The 26,523-nt window shown below is 40.2% G+C and overlaps 1 protein-coding gene across 3 annotated transcripts in view; it reads left to right on the top strand.

Annotated features, from left to right (window-relative positions):
* Positions 1-26,523, top strand: part of si:ch73-138n13.1 (calponin homology domain-containing protein DDB_G0272472) — a 35,721-nt gene that overhangs the window by 7,827 nt on the left and 1,371 nt on the right. For 2 of the 3 annotated variants that reach the window (XM_054773502.1, XM_054773501.1), the window contains 8 exons: positions 3,180-6,266; positions 6,593-6,718; positions 21,982-22,100; positions 22,625-22,793; positions 22,925-23,087; positions 25,579-25,712; positions 25,793-25,929; positions 26,433-26,518. In XM_054773502.1, the coding sequence (XP_054629477.1) occupies positions 3,180-6,266; positions 6,593-6,718; positions 21,982-22,100; positions 22,625-22,793; positions 22,925-23,087; positions 25,579-25,712; positions 25,793-25,929; positions 26,433-26,508 (4,011 nt within the window). In that variant the 3' untranslated portion in view covers positions 26,509-26,518. Of the gene's footprint in view, positions 1-3,179; positions 6,267-6,592; positions 6,723-21,981; positions 22,101-22,624; positions 22,794-22,924; positions 23,088-25,578; positions 25,713-25,792; positions 25,930-26,432; positions 26,519-26,523 lie in introns of those variants that run through there. The other variant, XR_008570062.1, reaches the window with a different exon arrangement.

Genomic DNA, 26,523 nt, shown 5'->3' on the forward strand with positions numbered 1-26,523 from the left:
ATTTTAGTCGGTCTTTGTCAACAATTGCATTGAAGAAAGCCTTGATAGTTGGTAATAGATAAAATACAGAAGAAGACAAGAGATGGGTATTTGCATTCTCTAATACTGTGGTTCTCAACTGTTTTGACTGAGGGACCCACCATCACACCTCATTGACAAGCGGCGATCCAAATTGCAAATATTTCTACTAACACTTCTTAGATATTTTATATTTAAAGGGCCCGTTTGCAACAATACATTTTTATCCACAAATTCAAAAATTATTTGAACAAAAAGTGTGTGTAAAGTTTTTCAGTACATCATTTATCTGAGGAGTTGAATGATAGCACCTGGGCTTGTACCTGGATGAAAGTTGAAATATCTTTAAGAAAATCAAGCAACTGAAAATCTAGTCCAGTTGCTCTGATTCAACTCCTCACATAAAGAGTACAATTCAATATATCCAAATGTAACTTTTTTTCTGATTTACTCAGCAGGTAAATTTAATAATCATTCTAGGAGGTCTATTTCTTCTGTAGACCACCCCTCTGCCTGGGTCAACAGATGTAACTGGGCATGAATAGATCAAACTGAGCATGAAAGTGTACCTGTGAGTCTTCATTGTTGGTGGAATTTGCCATGCAGCACAACATGAGCTGGAGTGGTGAGACGCTGATCATCTCTTTATAGCACATATAAGGCTACCTAACAGTGTGTCGGACGGACAGTGTATTAACTTCACACTCAATGTCCTTCCCTTTCTGCTCAAGCTTGGCCAAGTCGCCCATAAACATGGCACGCACCTCGTAGTGGCATGGCAAGCAAATGGCACAGACGCGATGTGCATCAAGGACATCAGGTCATAACACATCGACCCACTGAAAACGGCTCCGCGAACCATCTTTGGGTCGCTACCCACAAGTTGTTGTCAAGTTGTTCCCTATGTATATGAATACTTAAAATGCTTGCATACTACTTGTATATGCAAGTAAGTATGCTCTATTTCAGTATTTCAGGGGTCACCAACATTTTTCCTTGTGAGAGCTACTTTTACAAAACGAAAATGGCCAATAGATACTCATTTTTGTAACATTTATTTTCAGAGCTTATTTTAAACCAAAAAAAGCGAATATGCTTGTTTTACCAGAACATGAACAAAATGCTGGTGTCTACAACTCACATTTTGTATTTCAGAATGCATTTCTTTCTACTGTCCTTTCATTATTAACCGAAAACCTGAATGAAAAGCAGGCTTGCGGGCACCTCATGTGGTCGTGGGGGGCTACGTGGTGCCCGCGGGCACCACGGTGGTGACCCCTGCTCTATTTGTATACACAGAGAGTACAATGTAATGCGTAACCCAACATCTACAGTATGGTGGCTGTTACAAAATGCTCTATTAGGACTTCAACGCCGGTTTTGAGCAACACACCTGTTATGAGGCTAGAATAGAATAAGTTAATGCAGTTTCAGTGGTTATAGTTGCTCTTGAAATGTTAAACATTTGAAAAAAATATAGAAAAACCTATAAATGATAGTTCGGATTTTTTGACATGAAGTTGTATGACATCCCCATCAGCAGTGCAGTCCATCAACAGTGACTTACTCCGCACTTGGTGCCGTGAGCCCAGTTCTGGTCAGATCTTGGTGACGAGAAACGTAGTTCGGGTTAGTTATTGGGGTTACTTAAAAGTATAGGCCAAAATTTTGGACACACCAAATTGTCAGTCTATTGTTGTGTGTGTGTGATGAAGATGCATCCACCGTGACGTCGCAGCCATCTTATTTACGTATGTGTTCCACAGCGGATGAAGATGCGAGGCTCGCAGCCATTTTAATCACATACACAGCAATGGACAGCCAACAGTGCACATTAATACAACGCCACAGAAAGTAAAGCTGAGCGATTTGTGAGGTCTGATTTTTTTGAGGAGGCATTTTTGTCAGGCAAATGTGTTACTCTTTCGAACACAGCCTTTCCGTGACCATTATCAAAACAAAATGTGAGATTTAAGGTTGTTTTTTTTGGGAGAATGGTTTTGTAATCTCTTCAGCAGACTTTCCAAGTTAGATATGTTATGTGAAAGCTCACAGAAGAAAAGTGAATATGAAGGTGCAGTTTGTTACATGCATTACTGCTGTAATACTTGGTTATTGTGATTTTTGTATTTCCTGACTAAATACCTCTGTTTCCATACGCCCAGGTTTTGAAGAAAATTATTGCCAAAATACGTCCCGGTTTTCATACAATATTTCGTATGGCCAAACATGGCAGCTAACAAACTAGTCCGGTGATTGCCAACTAGTGGAGAGCGGTCAGAGTCCAGACCCAGACGCCATCCAATACGGACCTGGACCTGGACTTATAGATATATAGTCAATACATTATTTAAGTATTTTAAGTCATGGCGAGGCGCTTCTATTTTGACCGGCCCATCTTTTTTAGACTTTATAGTACTCAATCAGTTCAGGAAATCCACTGACCAACTGCATGCAAGTTAAGCCATCCCACGTGATGCTACTCAGCCAATCAAATCTCTGCTTTGGCGTTAAACATTGTGACGCTACACAAAACAGAGACAGATGAAAGAGGAGAGAAGCAAAGCGAGTGACACAGAACGAGTGAGACATACAGGAAAGAAGATAGAAACGGGTTATAGATACAGATAAAGAGGACAGCACGATGAGTGAAAGTTATGCGGAAAGAGCAGAGCTATGCCCTCACCGTGAAGAGCAGAGATATGCCCCCCGCAAGTTAAGCAAGCGGGCACACTTGCTTCACTTGCCCTCCCTTGCCCCGGCCACCAGCATAGGTGGAGGAGTGAGAGGACAGCAAGCCAATAGAAAAATAAATACACATGGCACTCCAAGAAGGGAAAAATAGGTAGCGCTTTCAACCCAGAATGGACAGACTCATTTGAGTTCATTGTTCCCTCAGAAAGCACAAAACCAATATGCTCAGAGATTGTGGCACTCATAAAAAGTGGCAATCGGAAACTGTGAGACAAAGCACAAAGTTTTTGAGTTGATAACAGGCTAATTGGATTTACATTATTCCTTATGGGGAAAAATGTATTTGTTGTTCGACAGACCCTTTGGAACAGATTAATCATGAAAACCGAGGCACTGCTGTATACAGTTAGTTGTTGGCTTGACAGTTGTCAGTATACCCCTGATGATGTCCTTCTGATTTCATTTAGATTGAACCTGCAGCAGTCAACGCCAGTTACAAAAAGGATTCGGTGGATATCCAAGATCAGATCAGCTCAATGACAGAAAGTCCAGCGGCAGGACAGCCATTTACTTCTACTATCAAACAAAGCAGTCCCAGTGTTGAAGTGCAGACAGTGCGAGCATCCATATTTGATAATATTGTTGAGCGATCCAGTGTGTTGATGGTGGATAAACGATTGACCACAGCTCCTGACTCACTCAGTAGCCCATCTTTGAGGAGAGGAAGCAGTGAAGATGAAGGTACTCTAGTGACTGCCACCTATAAAGATTCTCTTTCTCCAAGTTCCCTGCGAGTGAACCATGCCATGGCCACAGTGAAAGCAGTGGGAGAGAGCAGAGCAGTCAGTGAGAGTATCCTATCTGGTCAGCGTGAGGACAAGGCCATGACCTTGCGCTCCAGACGCTCTGAAGGCAAAACTAGTTTAATCAAAGGAGAGCCCGCTTCAGCAGTGGAATTAGAGCAGCAGCCTCGATACTTGCGAATAAGGTCCTTGCAGAAATGGGCTAGCCCAGAGGCAGGTGTGGAGAATGAGACACTAAAGCAATCACACAAGGAGAAAGAAATTGATTTGAGCAAAGACAGACAAAGAGAAGCTGAACAAGAAGAAACAGCTGCAGCTCCTAAACGCTTGAAAACACTGCAGATTGACGAAAAGTCAAAACCCAAGGCAACCTATTTTGCTTTGACAGGACAAATACAGGGATCTATGTCTCCTTTAGAGGTAGGCGCCGACATTATAAGTTCAGCAACACCTTATAATGATTATTCAATAGGTTCTGGACAAGGAAGCTCTCAAGGTAAGGTTTCTGCCATTAAGAGGAATCTGTCATTAAATGAAACATTTGGAAAAAAGCATCTAGACAAAAATGTGGATGCAGGGATGATAAGTCACATTTCACTTAGGCAGATGGCATCAGCAATGGATGTGCAAACAGCTGAGAAAATCACAGAAGTAAAAAGAGAACAAACAAAGGAAGATGAAAGGCAGAATGGCAAGATAAAGACGTTTGAGAGGGAAAAACATAGACAAATAGAAATTGAGAAACAAGCCATTTTACAATTTTCACAAATGAAGGAAAGGGAGATACAAAGAGAATTTGAAAGACAGAAAGCATTTGAAAGGGAGAAACAAAGTGCCCTGGTACAACAAAAACAGAGACAGCTTAAAAAGCTCCAAGAATTGGAGTTTGAAAAACAGAGGCAATTGCAGCTTGAGAAAGAAACCGCAAGACAGCAAGAACAGGAGAGGCAGCAAGAATTAGAGCGGCAAAGAGAGCTAGAAAAGCAGAAACAGCAAGAAATGAAAAGGCAGAGAGAGCAAGAACTGGAGAGACAACATGAACAAGTGAGGCTGAAGGAGCAGGAAAAAGAGCGACAGCGAGAACTTCAGAGGCAGCAAGAACTAATGAAGCTCAAGCAACTGGAAAACGAGAGGCAAAAAGAACTTGAGAAGCAAAGAGAAATGGAGAGGCAGCAAGAACAGATGAGGTTTATGGAGCAAGAAAATGAGAGACAGCAAGAATTTGATAGGCAGCAAGAGCTGATGTGGCAGAGGGAGCAGGAGACTGTTAGACAGAGAGAACTTGAGAGACAGCGAGAACTCATCCGACTGAAGGAGCAAGAGAAACAGCGAGAACTTCAGAGGCAGCAAGAACAACTGAGGCAAAGGGAGCATGAAATGGAGAGACAGCGAGAACTGATGAGGCAAAGAGAGCTGGAAAAGGAGAGATGGCGAGAACTTGACAGACAGCAAGAACAGATGAGGCTGAGAGAGCAGGAAAAACAGAGGCAGCAAGAACTGGAACAGGAGAGGAACCGTGAATGGGAGAGACAGAGACAGAGGGAGGAAGCAATGCAAAGAGAGCTTGATAAGGAGACGCGTTTAATGGAAATGCAAAGGAATAAGCAAAGAATGGAGGACCTGGAGAGAATTAAAGAGATAGAGGCAGAAAAGCTCTTAGACTTCGAAAAACAGAAGCAAAAAGAAAAGGAGCGACAGAAGCTTGAAAAGCAACGGCTCAAAGAGAAGATGGACAGAGAGAAAGATAAAATCAAACAAATGGCTTTAGAACAGGAAATGCTGAGACTGAAAGAGATTGATAAAGAAAGGGAAAAACAAAAACAACAAATTGAGAGGCAGCATGAGGAAGACATTGAGAGGGAAAAGCTTAAAGAGCTGGAAAAACAAAAAGACTTGAAAAGGGAGAAGCTTTGGAGGGAGGCAGAGAGAATTAAGGAGATAGAAAGAATACAATTAATGGAGTTTGAAATGCTAAATCAAATAGAGTTGGACAGTTGGCATACAGACATTGAAGAACACAAAATAAGGGAGAATATGGAAAAGGCTGAGGCAGAAAAAATGAGACAGGTTGCTAAACTTCAAGAAGCAGAGAGACACAGACTCAAGGAGAAGCAAAGGAAAGAGGAACAGGAGAAGATGAGGTTGGAGCAATCCCCACTAAGACCCAAAGTTTTCGATTTGGACTCTGTGGTCAGAACTGCCACCTCTCATCACACTGACCCATCATTACGATGGAAGGAGCCCTCTCCCATACCTCAAACCTACAAACCTGCCATTTTTGACGTAGACTCCTTCACATCTCAGTCCCGGCACCCCTCCAGTCAAGATCTTCTGCCTGTTGCCAGTATTCAGGAAGTTAATTCCAACTTTGATAGTGTGTTGCGGCCTGCGTCTGAAAGAGATATTACCTGGAAGGTACCACCACGGATGTCAGTTGATTTCACAAGCCCAGTGTGGACAATGTCCCCACAAGACCCCTGGGAGCTACAACCTAGTCAGATATCTCACCCCACCAAAGTCAGCCCAGATCATATACTTCATAGGAAGGAGCAACAGTTTCTGGCCTCACAGAACCACTGGCCCCATAGGCAAGGCCAGCCGCTTTACTTGGACCCTTTTGCCCAAAGAGAGGCAGCAACTGGCGGAGTCTCAAGCAGTGCTCCTGTTGATCAGGTCTGGTTGCCCAGAGAACTAAAATCCCAAGACAACAGGGAAAAGGTCTGGAACCACAGGAGATCACAAGGATCCCAGGTAAACGGAAGAGATCTGTAAAGATTAATTTCATGGAAAAATTGTTGCATTATGCAGAATATTTTGGTATGTTTGAGCAAATACAAAGTTACTGTGTAAGCATGCTGTGGTCTTCCTACTTGAGCCATATGTGCTAGCAACTCTTATTTTCTCTCATACCACTGTAAATAGAAGGCCTAAAGGGCTCATTGACTGAGTGACACCTGTATAGGATAAATAATCACTTACAGGGTACATACATATACATACATACATACATACAGTATATATACAGGGGTATAATGTTCTGAACATGTAAAGCCCACTTTGTTTTTTTCCTGTTATAGGAGCTGAATAGGATGCGTTCACGCAGTATGTCACGCCGATCAGCCCCTTCTAGTGGTGCGCTAGAGGGTAGTATCTACAGGATAAGGAGTCGTAGTGCTCACAGAGAACAGGACCATCCCAGCTGGGTACGTAAGTCTCACTAAAGTTTCATATTAACAACTGCAAAAGTATTTTGCAGGAAAGAAATAATGCAAGCATACAGTTTTGATCAAAAATTTTCATATACTCATCTTGAATGTCATGTCTGTTATATTTGACACTTCTTAGAATCCATTCACTGTTGTTTACTATTGGTTGGTTTCCTGGCACTGACCCGGCTTTTAAGCATTGTCCACAAATGTTGATTAGGGTTGATCCTGTTGGAACACCCGATTGTGTCCAAATTCCAGCCATCTTGCTGTTGATTGGGGGTGAAGTTGAATAATTTGACCGTATTCCTCCTTCTCAATGATTCTATCCCTCTTGTGCAGTGCACCCGTACCACTGGCAGCAAAACAGCCCCAGAGCGTGATGCTACCATGTTTGGCAGTGTGTACAGTGTTCTTAGGCTTGAAAGCCTCACATGGACTCCTCCAAACATCTTGTCATAGTGGCCAAATAGCACAATCTTTCTCATTGCCTCCGCCCAGCTTACAACGTGTCGTCAGGAAGTGGGGGCCGAACGCTTTCACGGGTGTAAAATTCATGATTGGATTAGCCAAATTGTTAGCATGCTGTGAGAAGCTTGTTAGTAAGGCTCAGGGAAAGCTGTGACATGAGACGGCTTGCAATACCTAGTGTGCCCGGCTGAAAAGATGGTTTCCCTTCGGTGCTCCTTCCTGTCAATACTAACCCTACTATAATAGAATGTTCTTACATTCAGAATATGGTGAAATTTACTTTTTTTTTTCTTTGCAAATACTCACCTGCTGTAAATGTATTATTATAACTGAGCACAAGATTGCCACCACCATCTAGTGGTTTTGTGTAGTCATGGTAATATTGAACTCAAAATTATTTTATGAAAAACTCCACTATCCCCAACTTTGATACATGTTCTTATTATGGGCTCTTATAGGCACAGTTTGACTATTACCTGAGTCCAGTGGTTCTAAGTTATTTTCTGTCATGCCTCCGCTAGGGGGCAGAAATGTTTTCACGCCCCCTCCAATTTAAAATACTATTGAGAAACTGGTACTATCTATTTATTTATCTGTACTGTGCAGACTGAACTCGAAACTGAAACCAGGAAAATGCAACTAAATGGAGAGCAGTGAAGCATACAAGTGTATTCAATAGTCAAATTGCATGCTGAGTACAATACATTTTTACATGTTGGCAGGTCTGCACTAACATTGAAAGTACTCCCTGCCTTTCATGCCCCTTCATGGGGCCCACCCCACTATTTGAGTAGCACCGCCTTAGTCTAACATGTTTAGTAAATACATTTAAAATGTGGTATTACAACTAACTATTAATCCCTACATATGATGTGGTTTGTTACTTGTGAAACAACATAATTGGTTGGACAGTATCCAATTACAATCTCTATTTGTATATTATATATTTATGCTAGGGCTGTCAAAGTTCACGCATTATTAACGCGAAATGGCGACAGAAAGGGGAATTTTAATTGGTAAATTTAGCTTCAAAGCCCTGGCAGATGGCGCTCGCTAAAGTTCCAATTTGTATCTACTTTTGCTGTGATTGGAATTGTCACGGACTATGTTGTCGTCAACTTGCCAGAGAGAAGCGGGAAGTTACTGAAGCACTGGTAGTATTTTTTTTTTATTGGCATTTATACAGTGGTACCTAGGCATACGAGTGTCCCAACTAACAAGTGTTTTTTTTTGTTTTGTGTTTTTTTAGAAGCGAGCCATCTCTGGGCTGATTTTTGCTTGGAACTGTGAGCTAAAATTTGGGTGCGAGCTGCTAGTTAACAGCAGGCATAGCCGAGGACAACTATGTGGGGGCTCCTGTCAATTCAGCGCTAGCATTAGCTACAATTAGCAGTTCACTAGCTAGTCATCAACACATCAGTAAAACATGCGTTTTGATAAAAGTTTTACATGAGCTCTGATAAATAGACAAGATGTGAATTTGTCTTGGTGATTAATAAAATAACTGTCCAAGTATTGGTCCTACGTAGCATTTTATTTCAGCCAGATGCTGGGATCCTTCCATTTCAGGGGAATCGCCACTCTCTCATCCTGACACGCACCTACATTGACTTTGGTTTTCCCAGTGTGGGGATTGGAAAACCAATATAAATTAAACCTTCAACATTAAGCACTCTTAATACACAACGTAATCATCAAAGTTACTTACTTATTCATTTAACTCAGACAGAGCAATGAAGAACTTCATACCGTGTCTCTTTCCTTCTGTGCTCTGTGCTATGAGGCGTTCAGGTCTGCTCGTAATTGTGAGTGTTACGCGCTGATTGGTTTTTATTTTTATGCACATATCCCCACCGACAATTGCCGTACCCCTGGGGGTACGCGTACGCCACTTTGGGAACCTAGGTAATAGTCCATCTGTGTAAATTTGTCTTGGAGATGAATAAAGTATCTCTCTCTGTGCAGCGTGTGAGAACAGGAGAAGGTGCATTCAATGACGGTCAAACCAAGTGGGACGAATCGCCGCTCACATTAAGCATTCAAACACTGGGGGATTTCTAACTGTATATTATTTTTAAACCCCATGAGTACGAGCCTGGGCTTTGCTTTTCAGAGAAGTAGTGTACCGAACAAATATGCACATTAGCACTCAATAAGGTCAACAAATCTTACCTTTATGCATTCCCACATAGTATCAGCATTTGGAACCAAATGTGAGGTGAAAGAAAAAGGGTAAAAATACAGTATAGTAGTTTATCTGTGCAGCGTGGCACAAAGTTAGAAGGTGGTTTCAAGGGCCGTCAAACATAGTGAGACACAATGTCGCTCGCATTGAACATGAAAAAACTGTGGGATTTCTAATTGCATAATATTTTTTTAATAAAATGAAAGAAAGAAAATTGTTATACAGTAATTGCATATTGAATCGAAGAGATTTACATCCCTGCTTCTTATAGATAAAAACTTTTGTCCTCTGTGATTAAATGTGATTAATTATAAGTTGACTACAGGCAAAATGTGATTAATCACGATTAAATGTTTTAATCGATTTACAGCTCTATTTTTTTTTTTTTTTTTTTTTTGTCTCATTGGCTCCTTCACGAATAAAGTGGCACATCCCCGGCAACATGAAACCATGGATGGCCTTTACCTGGCATACTCCACAATGCAGTAGCAGTAATTTTATAGGAAGACTTTCAGCTGTTCTTCCACAGATATGTAAAAGGAGCACAGGCACGGGCAGGTTACCTGTTTCAAGGTATACCACGGGATGAAAATGTCACGGTTTGAAAACCACTAACATAATCATACCGTCCTACAGTATGAGAGAAAGTGGAGGTCCAGCGTGGCCACTATGTGGAAATACTTTGTCATGTCCTGTTATTCCTTGCAGTTGCAACTGGGCTTTGATGTGGTGAAACCACGAGCATGAGGTGTGTTGCCAAATGTCGGCAACTTAACCGCCGCTGCATAGCTAGCAGTGACACTAGCTGCCTCGTTAGCATCAAGTGGCGCTGGTGTGGCAAGACGTGGACCCTGGTAGAGTTTTGCATCCTGAAGCATGTGTATTTCACATGGCACATGGCACGTGTATTTCACATGGCTTTGCAGCTATCGAACTAATGTGTAAGCACATAACACTACATTTTCAACAGGTTAATGTGAATATCATAACCTAATGTGTCACAAATGTCATCCTTAAATCGCTTGTAGTGCAAAGAAACACATTTTGACACAAGTTGAAGCTTAAAACGTAAAGTAAATGACAAAATACAATAATTTAGCATTATTAACACATTCAATACCAAAAATGTATATATACATCTTTTACGTTTTTTTTGCACGAAAGGCAAAAAGAGGTGATGACGCAAGTGCACAATAAAAGAGGTGACTTTTCATGCAGTTTTAAGCCATAGAAATGGCCACAAGGTGGCAGAAGTGCATTTGATAAGAGCTCGGCATGCATCTTTTCCATGTATTAATATGCCCTTGACAGCAAGGAGGAAGTGAGAGAGCATGGAGGAGTGTAGCGTGCAGAAGGTTACGAATTGCAGGGAAAGTTGAACACATGCACGTGCTCACGCATGCACACAGTTTAGTTCCAAATGTGAAAATTGTAAATAGTTCATGGTTATATATTTGTAAATAAATTGTTATTTTGACATAAAACAATTTTTTGTTTTGTTTATGTTGTGGTACAGTTGTTTAGATAGTTGAGCTGTCACAAAAGCAAAACATTTATGTCAAAGTGAAAGTTATGCTTGAAAATTATCTTTTCACAAAAATGTTTGTCCTCCCTTTTTTTGTTGGGAAGTGATACTTTCCTCAAACTTACCAATGTTCCGCTGCTGATTACTAAAGAATGGAAAAAGGTAGAAAGAAACTTTTTTTTTTCCCGATGAAAGACAAGAGTCTAATCTTTCACACTGCCACACTGTTGTCATCGTTGTCGGTCAACATATTATTCAAGTCAAGGGTAACCAAATGTGGAGGTGTGATTCAGAACAAGACAGGAGCCACGGATAAGTGGCATAAAGAAGTGACTTTCCACTGAACAACAAGCCTCAACCATTTAGCGACAGTTGCTAACAACAATCACATGACCCGGAAACAGAAGTGAAACTTTGTGACGCAAGTAAATTAATAAAAACTCAGCAAATACACAATCCAACAATTCCCAAACAGTTGTGGACAACTTGTGACCTGCACATTCACCACGCTATGAAGTAGTAACGTAACATTACGAGTATTTAAAAATTATTCATGTTGTGATCTTTTTTGAGCCACTGTGAATTGTGACATCAGTCGAAGAATTAGCTACTGTAGACTGCATTAGGAACTGCATTTTACGTATTTATTTAGAAATAATTCAGTTATTTTTTCTTATTTATTTTAAATACATATGTTCCACTTCCATCACTGATGACTGTTCAGCAGGGAAGTTTTTCCTCTCTTCTTTTCAATAAAGATATTTCAAAATACACATTTTAGAGCTGTAATTATAATACAGTGAAACCTGCAAACCGTGATATTTGTGGAATCTCATACCGGCGCATGCCTAAAGGAGCCAGAAAAAAAAAGTTGCTTAGAGGAGGAAAAAAGAGCACATTTTCACTAAGCACATGTCTAAAGTGCCCAAAAGTGGAAGACAGCACTGTAGTCAGATGATGTGTATGTTTAGCAAATGGTTATGTTCAAATTTTACGCTTGTTTCACAGTTGCATTTTTAAAGCGATTCATAAGTTGTGTAAATCAGCCTACATAAAAATGCAAAAAATCAATACAAGCTACATCGAGGATTAATGGCCTCTTTTTAATCAGTGATGCCGGTCTGATCCAGCTGTTTGGGGTTTTGAGCAGATATTGGTACTCCGTTGGATTGATGCATATACAGTCCAAATAGTTTAGGGCAAATAAAGCTATCCTGGGGGGAGTGTCCTCCTAGTCACACAGATGACGTGATGGTTGTGTGCTGACATCATTACATTGAAGGGAAGCTGGTGAGTAAGGCTGAGCTGAGCAGAGCAAAGATGGGCACAGGGCTGAGGGCTGTGTTGTATTTGTGGTCATGTTGCTTAAGCCCACACTACGTCTGGGTAAGTAACAACACCTTCTATTTTTCTCTGAGAGCTGCACTTTTATATGATGCAAGTATGTCCTTAGACTACTCATCGTGTCCTTTGTTTGTGGTCTCTGGTTCAGTGTCCGCTTAGCTACTACTGCACACCGAATGATAGCCCCTCAAGAGTAATTGATGAACATCTGTGAGTCACAACTGGTGAAATATTTAGTGTATGGACAAAGCAGAGAAGCTTGTTCTAGCAACATTTCCTATGTATATGTACATTTGGGCATTCCAAAAACAAAGATGAAGACAATATACAGGTAAACTTTCTTTACTGCTATTTGGGACAGAAATGAATACCGTTGTATTGCTGACACTGATATCTTTTCTTCACATGTTAACAATGTGTGCTACACAGTAAGATTGAATTACCTTTTACTGATTTGTCAGTACTTCTGTAACTCTACCGGAACATCTGCTGTAGGTTCATAAATACTATGGCTGCCGATTATTTTCTTAGTCTTTTAATCTGAAGCTTGTTGTTAATTAATCCAGTAATTGGTTAGGCCAATGGATTAAATCATAATGAATCAAACACAAATAATTTGTGGTTTGGTCTGCAACATATTTAGAAAAGAGGCAAAAATGTAAATCATTATTTTCCAAAGTCAAATCTGACGTGTGTCATTGTCTTGTTTTGCCTAAAACACAAATATATTAGATCTGCTTTTGTAGATGACTAAGAGAATTAAAAAATATTCACATTTGAGAGGCTGAAATCAGGGGATATTTACATTTAAAAAAAAACTTAATCTAATTCCCATATAGTTGTCAATTAATTGGATAACCGATTAATCATCGATTAATTGTTGCAGCTCTAATAAATGCTGCCCCACTAGTATTAGGAGTAAGAGATTGTTTAGTCATGATGGATCCTTCTAATTATTTAGACAAGACCTAAAGAGAGGAACAATAAGCAGTCATTTTGTCATGGATGCAAAAAAACCCATACATATTGTATTGTATAGGACCTTTAAATACAGTGTTTGCTACATCTTGACCACGTTTTTACAAACTGCAACGTTAACATCATCATCTACCACTGTGAGTCTATAGACGTGACATACATTTTCATTAGCAAATACTGTATATGACTTGCTTTTTAGCTGTACAGAACAGGTAGTTTGGCTCTGCTGTTTTCCCTGCTATGTTTCACAGATTACCTGTAGAGGGCACATTTGCACAGTGATACAGCAGTTTAGCTCCTTGGTCTCACTTTACTGTAATATGAACTGTGTAAAGTGCTTATGGAGTAGATTTATTTTTGTGTTTCTTTTTCACAGAAAGTGAGCTTTTCTTGGCAACACTGCCATGCCTAATTGGCTGACACAATCTCACGTAGTAGCCACTTTTCATTCATTGCATGTTTAATCAAGCTATGTATATGTTTTTTGCTTAGCATAATCACAGTGGTGACTGCACAATATGTGGGTTGGTCACAAGCAGTGCTGTATCATCACGCAAAGACTTTAAATTCTGTGCTGTTTAACAAGACCACCTCATTGCCAACTATCTATATTTGTTTCCGTATCCCTTCTTTTGTGGCTGTGACACTTGAGTGTTTTTGCTCTGTAATCAAAACGGGCCTGAGCAACAGCACCACTGAACATATGTTCCCCTCCCCACTCCCTCCTGTTGGAAATCAAGGACCTCCCATTCTTGCTCTTGCTCTCTCTGACTCCCTCTCCCCACCCAGTTTCTCCTTGACAGTGAGTCCTATACTGCTGAATAGAGGAAGCAGCGCAGCTGACGCATTTTTTCCCCTACCTGTCTGTACCTGCAGATTTAAGCAAGGAGACAACATTTTGTCCTTTTTTTTCCCTCCGACTGTGGATTTGACTTTCCCGACACATCCCTTGTTCCTACCAGTGGTTACTCTTTGGGTTTCTTAATGGAATACAAATCATGACCGCAGCTTTTCTTCTTGCACCATTTCTCCTTTTTAACAGACGACTACCTTGTCTAGTCAGCTCGCTTGGGACATTAACCTTTTTACCCTTTTTAATTTGGCCTTGTTCAGAAGAAGGCCAAGCACATCACTCCTGGGAGAAGTGTCTGTTTGGCTCCAATTAAGGCTGGGATTTAGACAGAGGGGACATACACCTGCTGATTTGGCAACAGAGCTGTTAAAAATGTATTACTCCTAGTATTTGTTAGCTCAGTCAGCATATTGTGAAAATAGAAAACTTTTTAATCACTTGCACCCGAGCAGTGGTCTGCATTTAAAGGCAAATAAATATCACCGAGCTTGCTGGTAAACAGCATAGCATTTAGTGGTGTACCAAAAGTAAGTTGTAGCTGTAGAGCGTGTTACATAACCTGTACATGTCCAGACCGTGGCTTTATAGGCATATCATAGTACACATATCTTGTGTGCATCGAAATAGACATTAGAAATGTCACAATTCATTGGCTGACAGCCTGGAGTCTTGACAGTGATGAGCTGAAACATAGTCCTTGTGGCTCCTCTGGGACAGCACTCCAGAGAAGACCTTAACAAGTGAAACCAAAGAGAGGCTTGATCCTGTTACAGTCAGACTGGCTGGTGTTGAACTTAATGCAATGCTTTAAGCATCAGACAGCACCATAGGACTGAATGGGCAGTTCTGCTGCGCTGCTGCAGTATTGACCCTGCAGCCCAGTGAAAACGACAAGGTTCACAGATTAATTTTCAAGCATATCCCATGCTCTTAATTATTCCTTGCTTTTTTGATAACAAATGTCATAGCTCAGCTCAGAGACAATCGTGACACAGCTGGTTTTGCGAGGACTGAGCAGCGATGGAGTATCTAGGGGACAAGCTGTCAGTGGCGCACTCTCAAGTGTCAGGATGGGTAGGAAACGTCCGTCGCTCCTTTCATGGGGCACTCAGCTTTTTTTCCAGTTCAGTGGAGAGAGGAGGCCGGGGAGACGACGGGACCGGACACTTTAATAGAACAAACTCTCTGCGCTCGTTAGCATCCCGGAGCAGGGAGTCAATTCGTAGGTTTTCACTGCGCAGCCAGCAACGTCTGTCTTTACGCCGGCGCACCGCACCCAACACCCCCATTTCTGTAAGAAAGCGCCGTGAATTGTGATTGTTTTCCTCAAATGTATATGTGGTTTTGTAATGTTTATGCAGGCATTTCACCCTTTGCACTGATCATGCTGCCTCTCAACCTCTGCTTCCTTTCATCACTATTCCATCTGTATTTGTTGTGTTTTTCTGTTTTCACTTTTTCTTTAGTTATGCTTTTAAAAAATTAAATGTATAGCATGCCAAAATGCTTAGGTTTCCCCATGTCTCTTAGTTGTGTAGCTTAACAAGACATTTAAGACAATTCTATGCTTCCAACAATGTGAGAACTATTTGGGTAAGGCCCTCCTCTGTTCCAGCATATGTGTGCCTAAAATATTCCCAGAAAAGTGCCTGCGAGGGTGGGGCGACTCCACATTTTCGGATCGTTTCAGTTTCTGGAGGTCAAACCTCATCTGTGCAATACAGATTTAGAATTCCATGTATGGACACATTGCAGTAGAGACCCTCCTATCTTTAGGTAACACCTGTTTTCTGTAAGTGCTGTGCAGCCCTTGTTGAGTCATAACTGCTAAAGATAAACAATGTTTTCATGACGTCTTTGTGGCTTTAAGTCCTGTCAACACGTCTTTTAGTCTTGTAGATGTGCTTGTGATTGTCTGGGGACAGTGGTCTTTGTTCCTTGTATCGTTTTCAGGACATTTTAATGATGGAACAGTGTTCAGGAAGTCAGTATATGGTGCAAAACCTCTTCCAGTTGCAAGAGCTAGGTGAGAGGTTATGACTGGTTAGTTAATTGGCAGAAGGTAACTAATTACCCCAAAACCCCGGAAGAACCTATTAAATTTTGGTACAGACCTGGATGAAGTTATGAATTAAGGATATTTTCTTCACTTTTGGCTACTACAGTCCACTTGTATTGTGGCCGGTTGGGGCAGGATGCTCACCAGCTGCAGTATAAAATGCTTGCGGTGTGTGGCAGTTGGCACACACTTTCCAATGTACACTATCGTCATTGACAGGACTCAATTGACTGGCATGTCATGATTCATTCAATCCAGGGGTGTCCAAACGTCTTCCACCGAGGGCTGCATATTGAAAAATCAAAGGATGCAGGGCACCACTTTGATATTTTTAGATATTGAATTTTCTAAAAAGGTTGCATTGTGATATTTTTATTACTGTGTGCTTTTTCTCTTTTTTTCTTTTTCTCATATGCCTTTTTTCTCTATTATTCCCATTTTTGCTGTTTTTTTTAAGTTTATGTATTTTATTTCTACAGTACGCCCTGGGCCAATAAAAAAACGAGCCACGAGCCGCACTTTGGACCCCCCGATTTAGTCAATGAGTAAGACGAACATGTTTAACAGTGTTCAGCCTCAGAAAATTAGTTGCTATTTCCTAATGAAACTGTGTCTTGGAAAAAAAAGACACAGAAAAAGAAAAATCCTTTCTTTTTTTAACCAATGTCATAATTTTTTTTGTTTTCTTTTTGTAATTATATAATAATTCCGACCTAGTGTACTATCCAAATTGACCATTGGAAGGCTAGTACATGTTTTTCCTTGACGTTGCACTCTTGTAGGCCAACTATTGAGGGGCTTATATAAAGCCAAATCTTTACAGTAAGTACATGTAGCACAACAGGTTAAATGTAAAAAACTGAAAACTAAACCCCAGACTATGAGTAATGTGAATAATCCTTTCAATCTCCTTTCTTTACTGAGCTCCCTTAGCTTTCAGCTGATGGCAAATCCAATGCTTTCTAAGCTAAATTGTTAAGCCAAGTCAGATTTTTACATTCTTTTATGTTGTTTTTGCTACACATTTGAGGCCCTTGTTTGTTGAATTGTAAACGTATATAATTTTGACGGAGAACGGCCGTCACTAGCTGCCGGTGCTACATTTTACCTGCACACAAACATGCACACACACACACTCGACACTCATTTCCCTCTCTAGTTTTCCCCACTGTGTCACTACCCCATTCATTAACCTACAAACACATGCAAAGTATTTCCCCCCTCTTTCCCGCTGATAAAATACACCACCAAGTGCACACTTGGGAGTATTTTTGACTTCAATTGCCTATATCTCACACACATACATGCACACACATTTATCGCTGACGCTCTGTTCCCTGTCCCAAACCATAGCAACATTTGCGGGGTCTTTTAAATATGCAAGTTTCACACATCATGTTGATCACATGACGTGACGCGTTTCATAAGTTTTTCAAATGCCTCAACTTTATTATTGTTTGCTTTGATTTATTTTTTTATGTTGGCAGTATATTTGGCCCATTATGCCTGCTATTTTGATAAATGTTTATTTATTTTTTAATACTAAAGAAACTGACTCTCAATAGGAGGGTTTTATAGGTGTTTTAAAGGGGAAACTTTTCAGGCAGGTAGTGGAGTCTAGCTGAAGTGTAGTGGGAGTTACACAGCTGGTAACGTGGCTTATGATTTTTTTTGGACTAGCTAATCATGAGTGATCGCAGTACTCATTGCGAAACAATTTTTCCCTGGGTCAACTAAATATATAGGCTTGTACATTTTTTTTGGACATTCTTTTTTTTTTTCCCCACTGCTAATGTTTTGCACTGCTTTGGTGTGTTTTGCACTTCGGGATAGTGGCAATAAATACCACTTGAGCACTCACCCCGAGTTAGCCCCACCAAAAATGTAGCAAGAGTCCTGAGATTATATCATTCAGGTTGTTTTCGATAGCTGGGTAATTAATATTGATTATTGATCAATTGATTATATATATTGTATATTATTATATATAAATATGAATTAATTAATTAATTCATATTTATTTATTATTTCTATAAGTTCAAGCAGCGCATTCTTACTCGATTTGAGCAGTGGTGCCATTGTACGGGTCTTTTGTGTGGACTTTGAATGCTGTGAATAATCTTTCGCTTATTTGATATGGCTACATTAGCAGCCCCCAACAAAACCCCACACACAAACCATGAATAAACATGTACAATATTCGTCACGCATGTGTATGCAGAAATTAGCTGTGGAATTTTGCTTGATGTTGTCAAGGTTTGAATTGATGACAAGGCATGCATTAATTTCAAGACTCAGGTCAAGCACATACTATATGGGTACCATGGGTGTTTGTTACTATAATGTAATCCAGTTGACCTTTATACTGCAGGGAGAAATTGTCTTGTGTCATGGGGTGCCTGCATGAGTAGCACTCATTAATCAGTGCATTATCAAGTTGAAGTTTCCGAGGTTTTATTCCAACCACTTCCTCTGCAGACTGCCAGTCAAGACTGTTCAATGATCAGCCCTCTCTCCTTCATCCTTCTATTCATCCGCTCTTTGTTGTGTTGTTTCCCCGACACACCCTTCCCGTCGTCAAGGGGAAGTTGGCTATTGCTAATGTTATTAAGAAAAAGCCTGCCTTTTGACGGCTATAAATCAACACTTGCAGACCTGTGGGCTTTCTTACTTTCACAAGCGTGTTTTCCATGCTTGTTCAATTGTGTGTGATAGTAGACAAACTGTGAATCTCAATCAGAACAAGATATATGCCCAACCATTGCAGAAGGCATCACATTTGAGGGAGGGCTATCAACCTGAACACTATTAAAAAAAAAATTGGTCTTGAACTGTATTAATTACGTTCTTTGACTTGTTGAAACTTGCAGACTGTTTTCGCTGATCTTCTGTATGTGTACACTTATGAATAGTAACTTGGGAAAGCCATATAACCTGCTCGTTATTGTTAATCACAATAATAATAAATGTGCTGCTCAAACGTGAGTAAATGTAAACAGGGTTTCCGCTACAGGTAATTGATCGTGGTGCACCGCCACGACAAAATAGCAATGTAATGTATGAATCGATGTATATGCTATATAGATACATACAGTATATAGCGTATCATTTACGCACATATTGACCACAATTCATTTGAAAACAATTTAAATTATCATAAAAATGTTTCACTGTGTTTTATTTTCACCAAAATAGCCTGGCTGCCCTTTTGGCTGTTGCATATGTGCGACAAGATAAAGTATGCGACCTGTCTTGTGTGGACGTTCACCTTGTTTCTTATTATCGTGAGAATGAAAAATAGTAAGTTGAAGACAGCTTGTTACGGCTAAGCCAATCTATGGTACGTGTATGATCGCTCACGTTTCAATCTCATTCGACTTTCGGGCATCTTTGTTTACACATTTTGCCTGGCTCTCACTGCCTTTCTGGCGTCAGCTAGCTAGCTTGTTTTTGTCCCACGGGCGAGCTTCAAGTCACATTCATGATAACTAAATTTTTTAAAGTGTCATTTAACAATTTTGTTCTCTTGTTATCATTATCATACTTATGGCTTGCCTTCAAAACACTAGATGTGAGTCTAAGTTGTTCAACAAAGAAGTAGTGTGTCCAGCTTTAGACAGTGATGCTATCACAGGGGTCTCCAACGGGTAGCTCATAAGCTAGCAGTACTCAGCTGAGTAGTTCACCAAAGAACATTTGCTTCACCTCCTTAGTATTATAAGTGTTCTATTCAAACATGACACATTAACTACATGACATCTGTAGTTAATGGAAGATGAGCACACTGAGTGGAGATGTGCTTTGTTAAATAAAGTACCATTTAAATGTCAGTTACATAAAAAAAACAAGTAGCTCACCTCACCTTTCTTTATGTCAAAGTAGCTTTAATAGTGCTGCAAGTTGGATACACCTATGCTATCATAACCCTGGACTCTGAATTTATACTGTTTATACTGTTTATACTGTTTTATACTGTTGTGTTTTGAACTAAAAAATATATTATTGAACAATTAATTTCCAATGTATTTGTATTACTCTTTAGGTTTGTGTCAAATAGTGCAAGATTTTGGACTTACTCGTCACATAGTACTATTGGACTAAATAGGGCAGGTAACACAAGGAGGCTTGACATTTTAGATAGTGTAGTAGTCAGTGTAAGTGCTCTCAGCAACCCTGCCATTAAATTCAATTAGTTTGAATTAGTTTTGCAGTGTTTTTGGTTCATGTTCTGCTGGTTGTTGAAAAAGTTAAATAAGTTAATAAATAAATAAAAAGGTCACAAAAAATGTTTTTTTTGTCATAATAACAAAAAAATTGCAGACGTAGCAGCGGCTTGACACAGTGGCGGCAGTCCGCCCCCCCATGCAGCCCACCACCACAGCTTCAAAAAATCCTCGGGGAAACCCTGGTAAATGAAACAAGAAAGTACCCAACAGGATTAGTGTTGCCTCTTAGAAAGACCCTTTTTTATGAATTTTACATTAGTACGTTATGGCTTTTCAGTTCGGTTCCCTGGTTCACAATGTTTTTTCCTTCATTAATAAGATGCCCTCACACATTTTCAGTAAATGTAATGGACCTCTTATGAATACTCTTGTCTGGGTGTGCCTTTTATTTAGAGACTGAGACATGTGTGGAGGACAGGAATGTATAATCAACAAGGCCTGCTTTCATTTTTTTTGTTATTGGCATTTTGACAACAGTGATGACAGTTTTAAGAAAGGCAAGAGGGTGATGACGTACATAATACTAAGGTCTCCATCTGGAACTGAGGATACCAATTAAATAGAACACTTGCAATGATGCCCTATACCGCGCCTCTTGACTCACTCAGGAAACTTCGCAAAGTCTCGGAATGCTTTAAATGTTGCAGTTGTTTGACCAAATGAAAAGGTAAACATGTTGCTGCTCTTTACAGCAGGACAGTGAAGACGACAGCAGGATAAATGTGCATGTGTCTTCTGTCAGAAGGTGCTAAGTTAAAGGAAGGGTTTTTCACATCCTGAGTGAAGAAACTTTGTTTTGAGGAAACTTTATTATCAATCCTTGGAGTCAACTTTTTCAAAGTGACTTCTAGCTTATTGTTGTTGTCTTCCTGTTACATTTAGAATAGAAATGGCTTTATTGTCATTGCAGTGTATAAAGAAATAGAAGAATTGCATTTGTGCATGACACAAATTTGACCTTGCTTTTTTTTTGTTACTGTTTTCCACTCAGTTACTGTCCCCCTACTGTGCCCTTTTTGCTCTTAAAAAGTCCAGAGAATGAGTATGTACTGTACAGTTCCTGTTCAATCTTACTGCTTTCATGGTACAGGGATGATGGTAATTAAGAGGCAGATGTATCATGTTTCCCTATCCCAGCCCTCAGGCAATATGTGAGGACAGAAGGATTTTCTATTGTGTTTTGCTATATAGGGCAGGTTTATCAGTTCATGCGCAAGCAGGCCTCTTTGGGCTCTGTGTGGTTTTGAGACAGTATGTCCTCTGTACCAGCCTCATTAAAAGAGACATGGTTCAGTAGACAGCAAACACACACTCAGTGGCCTACCAAGCCATCTCTACCCATCTTGCCCCTTTCCGGTTCTGCCTCCATAAACCAGCCCTTGTGCTGTATCTGCCCTTTTTTTATTGCATTGTCAGCTCTTCAGTAGGTACGTGTTGATGATGATGATAAACAAGAACTAACATACACTAACTTCACTAGCACTTTACCTTGGCATAAGCCTATCTTAACAAAGGGGAAGTGGTAAGCTGTCATTTAGACCACTTTTTTTGCTTTTAAATCATCTGGACAATGGCCACATTGACGAGTGTGACGCTTCACTCTTCTCCTTTGCCTCCAGGTGCAACAGAAGCAAAGTGTCAGTGGTGAGGAGGAGGAGGGGAAGGACTCTGAAACTCCAGTGGGTGAGACTGACAGTCAGTATGGGACCTGGGAGACAGGACTACGTACTGATGACAGGTAAAGACCCATGACATCGGCTTCTTATAGGCACACATGACTGGGTTTGAAATTAACTATAATTCAAATTACAATTGCCTGATTTGACACAAACAAGGAATTTGTTATTTGTTTTGTTGTGATGGTGCATAAAGAGGCCACAAAGTAAAAATAACAATGCATTAATGAAATAAATTAGAGAGAATACTAAAAATCACAGCAGAGTGAGATCCAAACCGCAATCTTAATTTGTTTTAATGTATGACAATGACAGCATGTAAGATAAACAATAAGCTACCAAGCCTATAAACAGGAAAACCATATAGACAGTGGGTTGTAATAGAGGACAAAGTGCTTCTTGGTATGGTGATCATTACTGACCTCCTGTGGTCAGAAAAGAATATCACTACTGTGCTTGGACACACCTACATTCCATTTAAATGAGTTGACAAATAGATGATCTCATCTACATGATGAAATAATTCATACCTGCGAAAGAATCAGCATCAAGTGTGTTTTTTTCTTCTTCTTCATATCCTTTTCAGCCTGACCCCTGCCACTCCCAACTCAGAAAGCAACCTCAGCCCTTCGCCAAGGAATGCAACTCATTCTTCGCTCCTGCAAGGTCAACACGCCTCGCAGTTGGATGCAGACATCTTTGACAGCCTGCATCCTTCCTCTTCTTCTGAGAGCCAGCCATTCTCTTTCCCTGATGTGAGTGCCATGTGCATTAGCCATATGTTTGTTTGTTTTTTAATTGACCTTGCAACAAGGTCTGCAAAATGGAACACAGTACTGCTTTCATGCTTTTGCTAATTCTCTGATGTATTTTGTATTTGTTCAAGGCCCCAACCACCCTGTTAGACAACAGTGCCCTCCGCTCCAGAGTCCAGCTGGGGAAAAAACGTGCTCCCAGGACACGGCCTTCCAGAGCTGCTCGCCAGTGCACTACCGACGCTGGGAGAGAGGGGGCAACATCTGATAACTGGATCTACCAAGACTCCACAGGTTAGTGTTTGTTAAAGAGATGGGTAAAATCAAAGTACAGTTAAGCCTCTTAACTGTTGCCATCATAAAACTTTAATTAATTAAGTCTGCAGGCAATTTTAGGTACTGTAACATTTCAACAGGATTAACTGTGTAAATTAGGTAATCACTTTTAATGTTATGATGTAAAAACAAACACTTGAGTTTTATGAGTTTTGAGTTTCAAAATTTTAAAATCAATCACGTTAAAATTATGTGCATCATGTAAAGCCATACCTCTCTGTTATGTGTGCGTGTTTATGTGTGTATATACAATAGTGTGAAAAAGTTTGCCCCTTCCTGATTTCTTATTTTTTTGCATGTCTGTCGCAAATGTTTCAGATCTTCAAATTTAAATATTAGTCAATGACAACACAACTGAACACAAAATTCAGTTTTTAAATGAAACGTTTTATTATTAAGGGAAGAAAAAAATCTAAACCTACATGGCCCTGTGTGGAAAAAGTGATTGCCTCCCTGTTAAAACATAACTGAGATTAATTGAGATTTATCAGTCTGGAAAAGGTTATAAAGCCATTTCTAAAGCCGTGGGACTCCAGCGAACTACAGTGAGAGCCATTATCCACAAAAACATGGAACAGTGGTGAACCTTCCCAGGGGTGGCTGACCAACCCAAAAATACCCCAAGAGTGCAGCGACGACTCATCCAAGAGGTCACAAAAATTACTTCACAGCTCTGTAAGAGACTCATTGCAAGTTATCGCAAACGCTTGATTGCAGTTGTTGCTGCTGAAGTTGGCCCAACCAGTTATTAGGTTTAGGGGGCAATCACTTTTTCCACACAGGGCCATGTAGCTTTGAATTTTTCTTCTGCCTTTATAATGAAAAGTTTCATTTAAAAACTGCATTTTGTGTTCAGTTGTGCCGTCATTGACTAATATTTAAATTTGTTTGATGTGAAACATTTAAATGTGAAAAAAAAAAAAATCAGGAAGGGGGAAAAGACCTTTTCACACCACTGTATTTGCGTGTGTATATGTATAAGGGCTGGGCGATTTTTAAAATATTGATATTTACGCACTCGCGCTGTCTGCCACCCTCCTGTTGCATTCCTCATGAAAGGAAAAGCAAAGTGGTGTGCTGTTATAAAGAGGTGTCCTATCACAGATATGGTCCCTGTTGCAGCAGTGGAAAATCCTGCTGAAAACGATGAACTCGCAATGTCCAGCGAGCTTCGCAGTCACAATGATTTAGCACGACAATCTCTACCATAAATGTACATGGAAGTTAGACAGACAGTTGCTCAGCCTGATGCACTAGACAGGTTGGTGTTCCTGGCATAATAGGATAATAAGGACATGCTTGTGTGTTCTAAAAATGTTTACCTAAAAAACACCACTGTTCAATTTAAATTATTTTTGAGTTGCTGACATTTTAAAATTTCCGGGCACTCCTTCATATTTTGTTCTTTTGTTATTAGTTGAGGATTTGAGCATAGCTAAAGGTTTGTTATAAGACAGATTATATTTGACGTTTTCTACATTTATTTAAAAAAAAGAGAGAGAATGGCCTACTTTATTTTAGAAGCTATTTTTAGATAAGATTTTTTTTTATGTGCATCTTGCATGAAGCTTTAAAATAAATAAAAAAATATCCTCATGTATTTATTTTAATAAAACAACTTGACACGCATACTTAGCTTTGATTTGGTCTAAACTCACTTTGCTTAAAAAATATCGTGATATATATCGTATATAGACATTGAACCTAAATAATATCGGGATATGAGTTTCGGTCCATATCGCCCAGCCCTAATATGTATATACAGTATGTACGTGTAGATATATTTATATATATTAGAGATGTCCGATAATATCGGCCACCGATAATTATCGGGCCGATACTGGCATAAAAATGTGCTATCGGACAAAATTGTATTGTATTGATTTTTTTCCCTACCATGAAAGCCAATACGGAGCTTTTAGTGGCAACGTTGCAAATTGGCAACATAGCTGTACTTGCTGCATCATCTAGTTAATACTGTGCTGCTCACAAGTCTGTAAGGATGAAGTAACTTTATATTTAGCAAGCAGAGTAGCAACAGAGCTCACGGGGGGGGTTAGCATGCCATGTACCAGGCTTACTCACCGTGTTTTTATAGAAAAAGCTAAAAAAAAAAAAACTAAAAAAAAAACACACAGCACCTTAATAGGTAGATAAGAACAGAGAAGACACTACCAACGAATAATGCAGAACATCCAACAACTATGTGAGCTCTAAACATGTAACTTAGCAGCTATGTACAACAGTCCAGCAAAGCATGCTGGGAAACAGGAATCGCTGTTGTCAAAACCATACACGTAGATGCCGTATCGAGCCCTGAGCCGTATGTCAACGCCGCTGCCATATTGGTAAATTTACTCCATAAAGCGCCTGCTTTCCTGCTATCATTTGGTCCCAATGTTAGGAGCATTCTCCTCACATACAGGATGTTATTGTATTTCCCTGACAGAGAAGAAGGTTGAGAGTAAGATGGACGAAGTAGACTCGAAGGAGCAGGCCAGAGCAGCAGAAGCTGGTGCTGCTGTTGCTTCTCAGCCGCAGAGGATCGCCTTGTTCCCTGGGGTGGACCCCCTTGCTTTAAAGGTCAGGGGGAATTGCACTGTTAGAACTCACACAGTCAGCCTTGTCTGACCCACGATGGCTCCTTCTAAATATGCTGTTAGGTCCAGTTAAAGAAGAGGAGTGACTCTGACAGTCAAACAGATGCACCTTCTCCTTCCCTGCCCTCCCGCTCCCCCAAATCACCCTTCCTGCCTCGGGCTGCTCGTGTACTGCCCCCAGCTGGTGGGAAAGAAAATGGGTATGTGAAAGAAAACATTTTCTTATACACCATAATTATATAATAAAAATTGTTTTGCTAAAAATGTTATAATGACAGACCACCTCAAAAAACTGTTTCAGTTTTTACTGAATTAGACACCCATAATGTGTACATGAATAAAGGATGTGGGGTTTTAGGAAATGATCAGAGGCACTTCAGCTTGCTATGGAATGTGCTATTTAATTGAAACAAGCAATAAGTTTAACTGTTGTTTACAAGTGTTGTGTTCATGTTAGGTCCCCTTCCCGACGCTGCAGTGTGAACTATGATCAGTAAAACTCTCAATATATCAAGAGTATGTGCACGTCCCACCTTGGTTACTTCCCTGACAACCTCCTTGACATGTTTTTCAATCAAACAGAAACAAAGCAAAAATGCGACAAACAGGCCAAGTGTTGGGAGACAGTGTCCCGCAAGCTGCTTAGCAGGGGAAAGAGTTATAGCATGCATGGCTGTTTACCTCTTTCTATGACCTGTTTTAGTGAGGAGGAATCACCCAAGTGGTTGAAAGAACTCAAGTCTAAGAAGCGCTTGAGTCACTACGAGAATGAGAACTAATTAAGCTGAGGTGAG

The sequence above is a fragment of the Dunckerocampus dactyliophorus genome, chromosome 4 (genome assembly GCF_027744805.1).
Source record: "Dunckerocampus dactyliophorus isolate RoL2022-P2 chromosome 4, RoL_Ddac_1.1, whole genome shotgun sequence".
Lineage (NCBI taxonomy): Eukaryota > Metazoa > Chordata > Actinopteri > Syngnathiformes > Syngnathidae > Dunckerocampus > Dunckerocampus dactyliophorus.